Source organism: Ochotona curzoniae, unplaced genomic scaffold (assembly GCF_017591425.1).
Source record: "Ochotona curzoniae isolate NIBS_2020 unplaced genomic scaffold, NIBS_Ocur_1.0 contig_2294, whole genome shotgun sequence".
NCBI lineage: Eukaryota > Metazoa > Chordata > Mammalia > Lagomorpha > Ochotonidae > Ochotona > Ochotona curzoniae.
In genome coordinates, this window is record NW_024465405.1 from 4,091,270 (window position 1) to 4,103,970 (window position 12,701).

At 58.1% G+C, this 12,701-nt stretch overlaps 1 protein-coding gene across 1 annotated transcript; it reads left to right on the plus strand.

Moving 5' to 3' along the window:
* Positions 1-1,642: 1,642 nt before the first annotated feature.
* Positions 1,643-11,354, plus strand: ACKR3 (atypical chemokine receptor 3). The gene is made up of 2 exons (XM_040972352.1): positions 1,643-1,672; positions 9,510-11,354. Exon 2 carries the CDS (start codon positions 9,535-9,537, stop codon positions 10,621-10,623), a length of 1,089 nt encoding a protein of 362 aa, XP_040828286.1. The 5' UTR covers positions 1,643-1,672; positions 9,510-9,534; the 3' UTR covers positions 10,624-11,354.
* Positions 11,355-12,701: the final 1,347 nt, after the last annotated feature.

Here is a 12,701-nt window from a genome sequence, read left to right on the forward strand (position 1 = left end):
TGGGAGCGGGGCTGGAATGGGGGTCTCGCTCCGGGCTGCAGGGCTGGGGCCGCTGGGATCCCTCTGCCGGGCTTGGCCAAGCCCCAGACTCGGAATGGCGAGAGGCGCGACCCCTCCACCCCGTCCCCTCCCCCTGGCTCAGCTCCAGGCTCACCACAGCACTTGTTCAGATCTCGCTCGGGGCTGCGGGAGTCCAACCGCGCCTCCCCCGCGACCGAAGGACCCGCGCTGTTGCACCAGGCTCAGACTCGGCCCGGTATAGGCGGGGTGGAGGCGTGGGTCGCCCGCTTCTTGGCATGGGGAAAGGAGGCTCCACGTCCTCCCTCTCCCAGACACAGGGATCCCGCACCCTTCCCACCCCGACTCCCGCCGCCGAGGGCCCCGGAGCGCAGGTGCGCGCCTCCCTCCCCACGGCGGCGACTCCACCCCGGGCTGCCCTCGGTCAGGAGAAAAATGTGAAGCTTTTGTCTAAACAAAATATTTCTTTTGTGAGGGCTCTCTCCACACCCAGGCGTTCCAGCAGCGCGAGACTTCGACCCTGCGGGCTCCCCAGCCCCAGCAGCGTTAGGCGGGTTGCTGTTGTTCTTAGAGTAACGGGAGAGGCAGAAAGTTGGAGCTGCCCAGGAGGGGCGCACTCAGGTTTAGGGGACTGGAGCGCCCGGAGCAAATGCTGCCGTCCAGGTCCCGGTTGTTTTTCCTGAAGGCAGCCTCAGGGAGCGGCTTTTTGAAGTTGGATTCACCCAGGTACAGAAGTTGAGCAATACGGCACACGATAAGAAAGCAGAGTTCAGTGCTGCCACAACCAATGCCGACAACAAAAATCCGCGCTGGCCAGGCGCACGGGGGATGACGTGATCAAGAATCCCTGATGCTGCTTCTTGGGAACTGCAGGATTCCGGAGCCAGGGGCCTTCACCCACAGGACTGGGGTCCCCTCACAGTGCTGGCCCCCGGGACCGCTTTGGGGGTGCTGGCCCGGTGCTCAGAAACTAGCCTGTCCATTTTGTCGTGGAAGAATTAACGAAAAGGAAAGCCGAGGCTTTGGTAAACCCACACTGGGGTTCACAAGTTCAGAGTCATTTGTCTTGGGAACAATGTCTTCCCCAGAGCTAAGAAGGCATTCAAAGGAACTCCGGTGGTAATAGGATTATTAGAGACGTACCTGGGACCGGATAAATATTTGACCATTTTGCAAGACACCAGGGTTTCTCTGCAAGTTTGCCTTTTCTTTTTCTTTTCCCCGCTGACTTCCCATCCCTTTCTCCCCTCCTCCCAAAGGGGCCTGTTGGGGTGTTGTGGCTCCATTAGAGTTTGCAAATGAAGGAAGGGGGCTGGGGTTTCCCAGGTGTGCGGTTGTGCAGGAAGCAGCAGACTAGGAGAGGTTTACTGGAGAGGGAAGGGGATGTGTGTGTGTGTGTGTGTGTGTGTGTGAGAGAGAGAGAGAGAGAGAGAGAGAGAGAGAGAGAGAGAGAGAGAGAGAGAGAAGGGGGAGGTGCAGGGGCGGAGGGAGAGCAGCAGAGTCTCGGAGCTGCCACCTAGAGGCGCCTGTCCACAGTGTATAAAACGCCAGTTTGCAGGCAGCTGAGCTCAGTGAGTGCACACCGCTTAACCCCGAGCGAGCGCACAGCACCGCTCCACCAGGAAGGCGGCCGGAGCCCAGCCAGCTCCCCGAGGTAAGGAAACCGGCCTCCCCGATAGCGCACGAGGGGCGGCGGGCAGGGCAGCTCCCCGTGGACTTTTCCCTGGGCTTTCTTTGCAGTGGCGGGGATGCTGGCCTGAACAGCCGCACGCCTGCAGTGAGATCAGCCCGGAGTTGGCTGCATGTTGCCTGCCTGCCTGGGAACCATGTCTGCCCCTCCAGGGCGGCGTGGGGGCGGGCGTGTGCCCTGCTGAGAGCCGAGCCAGGCGCAGCGACGTTCTAGTCTCTCGTGGCATGGAGGTCTCCCTGTGCATCGGTCGGATTTCAGATTCTGGTGGTTCTTTGTGGGTAGCGGGTGTCTGAGCTCCAGAGAGCAAAGGAACTTTGCGAAGACTCCGAGTGTCGCCTCTGCCTGCCCGGAGTTGGTACGGGGTTAACGTGGCACTACGGTTGCCCGGCTTCCTTTGGGGTGGATGGGGAGGTAGCCTAACTCCTGAAGGTGGACCTTGTGGAAGAGTCTGCGGAGAAGAGAGCGGGGGTTCAGGGGGATTACCAACTCCCGTAAGCCCGGAAGCTATAAATGTGAGTGCTTAAGACTCTCTATTGAGTCCCGGCTAATCTAATTCAAGTATTTATCGTCTTCCCGGGAACGTGTTAAGCCCAGCTTCAGTTGGAAAAGAAAAAAGGAAAGGGTGCCCACAGAAGTCTAGGATTGTATAATTTCCATCCCCACTAGGTGAAGCCTGCGTATGGTGGGAGTCTGTGACATGCGTGGGGGCTCGGGTGACTGAGAGCAAGGACTCCGAGTGTGATCTGCCACGGGTTGTTAGCCAAGACTTGTAACTTGCAGGACAATGAGAAGTTATAAAAGTCAGACTGGCCGTCTCTCCCTCTCTCTCCCCTCTCTTGTCTTTCCTCCTTTTCTTTCTATTCATTGGATCACAACAGGGTTGATGCGTCTTTCCAAAGAGGGACAGAGCCCCCTGAAATGATTCCGAGTCCTTTGAAGGTATTTGGGACAGCGACACCCCCAGCCCCAGCCCCCCAGCCTCTGCCTGCAAACTCTCAATGTGGTAACGTGTTTTTTTTTTTTTCCTTTCTGAACACAGATGCTGCCTTTGTGTCCCTGTATTTATTCCGGGGAAATGTGGAGATCAAATAGGCATGCTTAGAAAGGAAAGTGGCGGCTGCGAGGTTTCTATAGATCCTAAATGGATAAACGACCTCTCTCTCCTTTCATCCGAATATGAGCTTTCTGCAGAGGCAAAGGCTTGCTCGGAGCAGAGCTGCGCTTGGGAGCAGCTACTCTGCAAGAAACAGTTTGCTCTGTTTTCCCCCACTTTGTGCTATAAACACTTGGTGTTCACACAGCAGGCTGGAGGGAGCTGCAGGGGAGCGGGCAGCCCGGGCAGCCCGGGCAGTGCAGGAGTGGCTGCCTTTGGCGGTCCGCCGGGTATGCCTATTGCAATCATGGCTTTACGAAGTTGCAAGGTGGCGTCTGGGGCTGAGCAGAGCAGGCTGGGAGGTGAGGTTGTTCCCCTCAGAGAGTAGAGGAAGGCTTGAGGACTTCCAATCAGGTCCCGGGGCTGGGCCAAGTGCAGGCTTTCTGAGCAGGGAAGAAAAAAAAAAACACAACAAAAAACAAAAACCCTACTTAATCGGGAACAGTGGCTTTTTGTGTGGCTGCGGCCGGCCCAGGGCCCCTGTTTTCCAGTGAATTTGGGGAGGCAAGGTGGGTTGCAGCTACTTAAACCCAGGAGGAACTGCCCCTCTGCTAACCAGGAGAAAGGTCTCCAAGGTTCCTCAGCTCCAGCTTCCTCTCTGTGTTGTCCCTGTTGTAGGAAAATCAATGGAATTTAGGGCCCGAGGCAGCGGTTCTTTTAAAGCAGCCAACACAGGAGTCTCACTGGAACCCTAGGCACAGGTGTTGTATGACAATGCCTTCTGACTGGGCTGCGAGTGTACAGGCAGAATTTAGGGGAAAAACAATCAGGTTTGTGTTGTGTGAGAGACTTCTGAAATCCAGAAGAGAAAAGCAACAGATACCTGCGGGGTATGTATTTTGGACTAACTAAAATCCAGCAGACATGTTAGCTAGATGTATTAGGAGGGGCTGGGGCCCCTGATTCCCAGGGCTGGCCTGGGGGTTTCTGCAGAGAATGCAGAAGGTGCTGGCTCCCCAGCACATGCTGCTTGATTACTGATGGGATTGAGGGCAGGGTGCTTTCCAGAGCCACAGGTGGGCCTGAATGCCCACAGGGCTGTGTACAGGCATGCAAGGGGCTGAGGACTACCCCCAGGCTGCCTTGGGCTGCTGCCGGCCTGGGGTGGATACACAGCCAGCTGTGGGCAAACCGGGAGAGTCTGTCAGCATCTGCGGCTGCTGTTTCCACGGTGACAGGTGTGTCTATAATGTCCGCCCAGGGTGGAGATCCCCCCAGGCCCGTTGACACCTCCAGCTGTACGCCCAGTTCCTGGGCTGGGTGGGAATTCTGGCTGATGCCAACAGCACCCAGGCCAGGCAGGACGCTGGATGTGCCCACCCTGCAGGGCTCCTGGATGGGGGACTTGCTTTGTTTCCCTTCTCTGTACTCATAAGTGGACAAGACTGTCACAGGTGTGAGTGCCAAGTGTGCCTAGGGCTCTGGGCCTCTGGGGTGCCCCACCCCGTTCTTTATTTTATTTACTAGTGCTCAAGTAATTCAGAGCTGTTCCTTTTGTAGGAGACTGTTGGTGGCTACTAAGGGACCTTTTTGGCCTGGCACAAGGGGACACTGCTCATTCTGCTGCCATCCTGGGAGTGGCCACACCACTGCCCAGGCCGGAACCTTGCTTGGTTTCTCCTCCTGCTTGGTTGGTCGGTTTCCAGCAAAGTGCAAACTCGCCCCGGCGATGTGCCATGGCCCAGTGGTTCTTTAGAGTCCATGCGGAGTCTACTGGTCACAACTGGACACTGTCTGTAAGCTGGAACCAGCCAAGGAGAAGGGACCACAGTGCCAGCCTTGGCAGTCGATAAAGTCTCTGCAGAAGTCAGAAACAGCTCTGCGCTGGCACCTGCTCTGACCTCGGCCCCTGGGAGGATGGAGAGGGAGCAGCTAAGGAAGGACTTGCCTTAGGGTGCAGGGCTTGTCTGGACATCCATGCTGGAGATTAGGGTGCAAAGTTGAGGTACAGGGTGCAGATTGCCAGCAAGGCGGTGACCCCAACACAGAGGGCCCTGGAGGGCAGAGAGTTCCATGGCTTGGCACTGTGTCAGGGGCCCCCTGGGCCTTGTCCCATTATCTTATCTGCACTGCTGTTGTGACAGCACCTGCCCCACCCCCAGCTTCCAGAGCCCCCGCCAGCCGCAGAGCTGTTCTGCCCCAAAGCCACAGTGTGGGTGTGGCTCCTGCATGGACACACCCAGACCCCACCTCCTTCTGAGCCCAACCCTGGCCTGAGCTGAGCAGGCAGAGTGGAAGGAGGTGAGGCAGACGGGTGCAGAGCCAGAGTGCCACAGGACCAGGGAGAAGGCAGAAGAGATGGCAAGTTAGAGGCAGCTTTGGAGGACGCCGGCCAGGTGGTGGACGCCTGGCAGCCTCTGGGAGGAAGTTTTGGTTGCTGCAGGCCAAGCCTGCAGCTCACATTGACTTTCAACTTGGAGACTCACCCTGGCTTCGCCCCAGCTGGCTGGGTGAGCTCAGGCAACTGAGTCAGTGCAGTCGGCCATCATCCAGGAGCCTCGGCGAAAGACACGGGCCTCCACTGGAAGCACCAGGAGTGCCTGACTATCAGGGCTGTGAGTACTGCACCGGCTCGCCTTCGTGGCTGTGGACAGAGGCTGTGTCCGTTGGTGGCCACGGGGACACTCCCTGCCTGCCCCTGAACAGGTGTAGGACCTGGATGATGACAAAGGAGTCCCCACAGACAGGGCTGAGTGAGATATGATGGTGTTGGGAGAGAGGCCTGGAAGCTGACCTTGACGGCTTTTGGCTCTCAGCCGCCTCTCTGGGCTGCAGGGAAGGCGGACTTGAACCCTGCCTGCTGGCTGGGAGCCTCTAGGTCATTCTGCAATCATACAGAGGCTGAGTGTAAAACTGCAGCCGTCCTTTGTTCCCTCGGCCCACTCTCCCGACCCAAGGCTTTGTGTAGCCTGGAGATCCCTGCCATGGCCTTGACTGAGATGCTTTCAGATGCAGGTGCACACAGGCCTGTTTTTCCTCCTCGGATGTGTGGATGTGTGCATCTCTGTGGCCCCTCCCTTCAAAACCTGTGCAAACCTTGCATGGTCCTGAGAGGAGGCGGCCCTCTTTGCTGCGGAGGCTGGGGTACATCAGAGTCCCTCCTGGCCTGGCTGGTGTCAGACGCGGCCAGGTGCCCAAATTCCCACCCAGCCCAGGACCTGGATGCACAGCTGGAGGTGTCAGGAATCTCTCTGCCCTGGGCTCCCAGCCAGGTGCGCGTGGGGGGCTGGGGGCATCCCGGATGCTGCCGAGTGTAGGCTCCCGAGGACGCTGCAAAGGTGTCTGTGCCGTGTTCCGCTTGCCTTAGGAAACCAGGCCTCTCCTGACCGCATGGCCGTGGGCTCTGGTTTCTGCTGGCAAAGACGCGTTGCTTCAGGCAACATCTGTGTGCACGCCGGGAGACGTGACGGCTTCAAGAAGGGAAATGTGTGAACGTGTGAAGTCACAGAGCTGGAACAGGCGTGGAGCCCGAGCCCCTTATGCTGACAGCTGGAATCTGTTATGTGGGCGCCTCGCAGCTCGGGGTGGGCCTGCGCAGACCCTGGGCCCGCGGAGAGGCAGGTGTGACGGACACCCACATGTGGCTTGGGAACCCTGTCCAGCAGAGGGTGGCCGGTCCAATGGGACAGTGCAGGGTTCCTGAGATGCCGGGGTTGGCGCCCCCAGCACACCCTGCGGCCTTGGCAGACCTGTGCACAGCGGTGTGGGGGACAGATAAGGAAGGCGGCCAGCTGGTGCCCTGTGCGGGGCGGACCCTTGCCCCCCGACTCGCAGTCTTTGCTGAAAGCTTAGTCTCTGGCCTTGAGCAGGCAGTTGAGAGTGTGCCTCATTGGGCGTTTGTGTCACCTGTGGAGACCTGAGCGGGTCACCCAGGCTGGAGAGTTGCTACTGCAGGTGGCTGGGCAGCCTGGGTGTCCCCTCAGCCCCCGTCCATGGTGGGGCATAGTGGTGCCCACTTAGAGTGAGGGGTGACTGTACCACGTAGCCTTCTGTGTGCTGGAGATAGCCCTGGTTGGCCTCCAGAGTGCCAGCACGAACGTCAGAGTGACACGCGGCTCTATTGGATGGGAGGCATTCTCATTGTCATCTCTGCTCCTTGCTGGAATCTGTGGGAGCCGTGACTGCTGCAGGTCAGCCCCATCTCCTTCCTCTTGGCTTCCCTTCCTCACATTGGCTGTTGCCACATTGTGAGTGTGTTTTGTGGAGAGTGTTGGGGGCAGGGGATGACAGATTTGTTCAGACCCTGGGGGGGCGGGGCTAGGGAGGGTGTGCAGTCTGGCTCCACCTCCTGGCCTGACTGAGCAGGGGCTGGCCCCCTCCCTGGGCCTATTGGCTATTGATTACTGATCAGTGATGGGTGATTGGTGGTGAGTGCTCTGCTCTGCCCTTGGGCAGTAGTAACCATGGCTTGTGGGCCATGTCCCCGTGCTACCTCGGAAGCAAGCAGAGGAGCCAGGGCAGCGATGCTTAGCTCAGAAACACAATTCCTCTGAGAGCATTGGTGATCAGACATGCCTTGCCTGGGGGCGGGACAGAGACCATAGGGCTAAATTCCTTCCCAATGCAGGGCTCTGAGTCCCTGGGGCTGGTGCTTAGGGGCATCTGGGAGAAGTTGTGGAGGGCTCAGGAAGGATGCATTTTTCAGGAGGCATGAGCAGTAGGTGTCTCCCTGTTGTGTGGTCCTGTCCAGGGCAGTCCAAGGATGCAGTCAGTCGCAGGCCGCGGCTGAACCCTGGAGGGTCACCTTGCATGGGCTCAGGATGCTGGCTGGGGCTAGCAGAGCTATGGAGTTCTCCCTTCTTCCTGGCCCAGGGGAGGGGCTGAGCAGGTGTCCAGCGAGCTTCCATCTGGTCCCCAGGGCTGGTCCCCAGGGCTGGGCTCTGGGGCTGTGGCCCACCCTCTCCACTCTAGGGCCTGGGGTCCGGTAAGGCAGCAGTTGGGTGACACACTATGTCTGGAGGCTGTGTGCTGCAGGTGCATTCATTTTAGGGACGTAGAGGAGAGGGCATGGAGCTGCCCTTGCTTCCTCCCTCTGAGTCAGGCACGAATAGTGGGGTCCACACCAGGTCTGGTCAGCCCTGGTAGACAGGCGGCCCGGCCGGTCAGAGAAGCTCCCAGTTCTTCCTAGGTGCCCTTGGCAGCCCCACTGGGCACAGGTTCTTATGGGAACAGAATCAGGTATGCCCAAAGCCCCGAGTTTATGTTTCCCAGCCAGGCTGCTGCTCAACCCCACAGCTGCCTTGCCAGGCTCACGCGTGACGGCAAGGGGTGCAGGGCAGGTGTCCGCCAGGAGGGTGCTCTGCGAGGCGAGTGGGTCCTGCCACAGAGGGTGGTCAACGTAGGCAGGGTGGCCATCTCGGGAGGCAACCACGTCTTGGGGAGGCTGGCACCCTGGGGGAGAAGCCCAGGGGCTCTCCAGTTCTGCGTGAGCCCAGGGGCCCCCATGGGGTATCTGTGACTGCCCAGTCTCCAAGGCAGAAAAAGAAGTAAGCTGAGGTTTGTGTTTTGCGCGCTGAGAAGCTCTGTTGTCCCTGGCTGGGGAAGCCACAGGTGCCTTCTGCCCAGAGCTGGAGTCTTGCTGAGCTTTTGCTGTTGCTGTGTTAGGTGTCTGCTGGGGCACTGCTGTCCTGGCCCCCTAACCAGATTTGGTTTAAACACTGAAAGCACAGGAGGTCCACCCTGTGGGCCAGGGCTGGCCTGGCGGTGACTTCCCACACGCTCAGGGCTGCCACAAGCGCTGGTCTCTGCCCCAGGACGTCCTGGCACAGGACTATTGGGACTCCCTTCCCTGGTTGGAGGGCTTTCATTTATCCCTCTCATGCAGCCCAGGTCTGTGGCCTGGGGCTCAAGGGACAGGTGTGCTATAGAAGATGGCTCCTGGCAGCTGTCGCTAGCTCCACTTGTAGACACAGAGGTACCTCGTAGAATGTCACAGGCTGACAGTTCACGGGGGCCCTGGCCTCACGGCGGATCAGCCCTCCAGAAGGGCAGCAGGTGGAGAGGGACCTTGTGCCTGGGGTCTTGGCCCTGTGATTCTTGCAGCACTTGTACAAATAAAGGGACAGGAGCACAGAGCTGAGGCAGCTGTGGGTTCCCGCCATCAAAAACCAAAGCTGGAGCCTGCAGACATGGGGTACAGATAGGCTGCCAGTGAGTTCCGCGTGCCCATGACCCAGGGCAGAGTCACCTTTGAAATGCAGGCCTGGAAGAGGATGTCCAGTGCGTTCCTGAAGATGACAAAGGCAGACACCTGCACTGGAGCAGGTGTGGCAAGCAGGCACGGCTGCTGTTCTTGGAGGGGAGGGGGTGGGGTGGCAGCACCCATGACCCCTGCGTGTGCAGGCACTCTGCCTAAGCTTTCTCTGGCCTGGGCACCTTGTTAATTTCCAGTCGTAGGCAGTAGCAGCAGGGTCTGGGGATGGCTGCCCTGAGAGGATACCAGGAGTAACACTTTCTCTCTGGAGTACTGGGCGGGGCTGATTGTTCAGATCTAGCTGTATCTTCGTCTGTGTTGCTGGGTCCCATTACGGCTGTTGTTTTCTCCTTTTGCAAAGACTGCACAGGGCTAAAGTAAAGCGGCTGAGCCTGAAAGGCCACGAGAAACACATTTTGCCTTGACACTTCTCCGTCTCTGCTGTCTCCCTGCAGGCGGTCCACCCACTCCTCTCCCACCATGGATATGCACCTCTTTGACTACGTGGAGCCAGGGAACTTCTCTGACGCGGTGTGGCCCTGCAACAGCAGCGACTGCATCGCAGTGGACACGGTGCAGTGCACTGGCCTGCCCAACAAGAGCGTCCTGCTCTACACGCTCGCCCTGGTCTACATCTTCATCTTCGTCATCGGCACGGTGGCCAACTCCGTGGTGGTCTGGGTGAACATCCAGGCCAAGACCACCGGCTACGACACGCACTGCTACCTGCTGAACCTGGCCATCGCTGACCTGTGGGTGGTCCTTACCATCCCCGTCTGGGTGGTCAGCCTGGTGCAGCACAATCAGTGGCCTATGGGCGAGCTCACGTGCAAGGTCACGCATCTCATCTTCTCCATCAATCTGTTTGGCAGCATCTTCTTCCTCACATGCATGAGCGTGGACCGCTACCTGTCCGTCACCTACTTCAGCAGCACGTCCAGTGCCAGGAAGAGGCTGGTGCGGCGCGTTGTCTGTGTCCTGGTGTGGCTGTTGGCCTTCTGCGTGTCGCTGCCCGACACCTACTACCTGAAGACCGTCACGTCCGCCTCCAACAACGAGACCTACTGCCGCTCCTTCTACCCCGAGCACAGCGTCAAGGAGTGGCTGATCGGCATGGAACTGGTCTCCGTCGTCCTGGGCTTTGTCGTCCCCTTCTCCATCATCGCCGTCTTCTACTTCCTGCTGGCCCGGGCCCTGGCGGCGTCTGGCGACCCCGAGAAACACAGCAGCCGCAAGATTATCTTCTCCTACGTGGTGGTCTTCCTGGTGTGCTGGCTGCCCTATCACGTGGTGGTGCTCCTGGACATCTTCTCCATCCTGCACTACATCCCTTTCACCTGCCACCTGGAGAACGCGCTCTTCACGGCGCTGCACGTGACGCAGTGCCTGTCCCTGGTGCACTGCTGTGTGAACCCCGTGCTCTACAGCTTCATCAGCCGCAACTACCGCTACGAGCTGATGAAGGCTTTCATCTTCAAGTACTCAGCCAAGACGGGGCTCACCAAGCTCATCGACGCCTCCAGAGTGTCAGAAGCCGAGTACTCGGTGCTGGAACAGGGCGCCAAGTGATGGCTCAGCTGGCGTGTGAGGACTGTGGGCTCATGGCCCCACGGGGGTTAGGCTGCGTGGGTTCCTATGAGGGAGGTGGAACGGCTTTGCTCTGGCTGTTTGAGGGGCCCAAGAGGGGAGCAGGTGTCACGGTGTGTCCAAGCTGCAGGCTATACATTCTGGCAGCTCCAGAGCAGGTGCGAGCTAAGTCAGCTCCAGGACTGGCCGGCCCGGGCGTATCTGTACAGTAAAATGTGATGTGTTCCTTGAAAATTTTTTATGTTGATTTGTATTTAAGTTTTCAGACTGTATTTTCTCACTATTGGTGTACCTTATCATAAGTGTATTTGGGAACTTAAAATATATTTTAAATATTGTACAGGAGAAATCAGACTGACGTATCTAAAGTGTGGTAGTTGAAAGGCTAGCTTGGCTTCAGTGCTAAGGACGACATTAATCGTTAGCTGATCTGAAAGTTTATATGTGTGTGTATATATATATATGAATATATAAATATATGCCAGTCCTGGCTGAAATGTTTTATTGACCATTTTTATATCCATGTGTGTGTGTCGGTGTGTGTGCACTAGCACAGGAAGTGGAACAAAAACTGCTGTGTAGGGCAGTGGTTGTAACCAGCATCGTAAAGTTAATGTTTTAAACAACTGTTCCTGGCTGCAGATCTGTACGTCACGGAACAGGGAGCGCTCTGGATTTGTAAGTTATTTTTTTTTTAATAAAAATTTTTGTTTCCTAAAGATGCACCTGCCTGTGTTTTAGCCTCACGAGCCTGTTGGGCATTTGGATGGCATGGGGGATGGCAGTGCAGGCATGCCATGGCTTGCACAGCTCAGCTGGGTGTATTGGATAAGGAAAAGAACCAAACTGCCATGGCGGTGGACCCGAGGAGTACCTCGGGCCAGATGACATTTGAGCACACTGAGCGTTCCCCTTCTGAAGGGCCGGACGGTGGTGTGCTTGGGCAGAAGGGATGGTTGGTAGGGCACAGCAAGGGGCTGGGCAGAGCAGGGCCTGGGTGCCCGGTGCCACTGTGTGTCCCTTCCCGGCTGGCGGTCTCGGCCCCCCTCTTTGCAGCCTTCTAGCCAGTGCTTTGCATTTGGAAGACACCATGCGGTTACCTCTCGAGGTCAGACGCATTGGGAGGGATCCCTGATCTGTGCATTTCCAAAAAAAGTCAAGCCAATCCTGGGAGCTTGGACGGGCACCCCCAGAGTGCCTGGCTCTGTCCGGAACAACAGCTAGGACTGGGGATCCCACGGGCAGGAGCCCGGGCGAGGGCCGGCCCCTGGTGCCAGTCTGACCACCTCCACCTGGAGTGACACCAAGCTGCCCCATGCTCTGCTTGCCAATATGAAGGAGTGCCAGGTGGACTTCTTAGTTTTGTCTGAGTTGAGGGACTGCTACTCCATCAGGTGGACTGGTCCCCACGCTCACCTGGGGGAATCCTGGTGTCCCCAGGGGCCCAGCCAGCCTCCTGCAAAGGGTTTCAAAGCCCAGCGCTCTGAAGCAGATGTCACGACCCACGTGGCGTACCCTCTGGATTCCCATGAGCACCCGCAGGTGTCCTTGCACCTTGCCTGGCTCCCGGCAGGGCTCTGGCTGCACGGTAGCTGTGTCTGCGAGGGGTTGACAGCACAGCCACGAGCAGAGATGCCAAGCAAGAACACTCGGAGGAGAGCAGGGCATGGTGACACCCCATGTGTCTCCTGCTGGTGAGAACGGACCCCGCAGTTAGCCTTCTGGTGGATCCGAGTTCAGACAGAAGCAGTGACTTCCAGGTGGGGTGTGTGTGTGTGTGTGTGTGTGTGTGTGTGTGGAGGGGCAGGCCTGGGAGCATGCACAGCTCAGTGGTGGGGTTGTTGACATGGCTGTTTCAGTTCAGTTGCTGCCTTTTCCCTGGAATTTCCAGGGCATGGTGCTGGTGCAGGCAGTGCTGGCGGTGCTAGCAGGGGACTTGATGGCCAGCTGACCCCACTGATGTCTGATCTGTCAGCCAGCTTGCTGCACAAGCAGGTCTCCTTTGTACCCCCAGGGTTGGGGGCTGCTCCAGCCCCACAGCTGCTTCCTCTGTGTGGCAG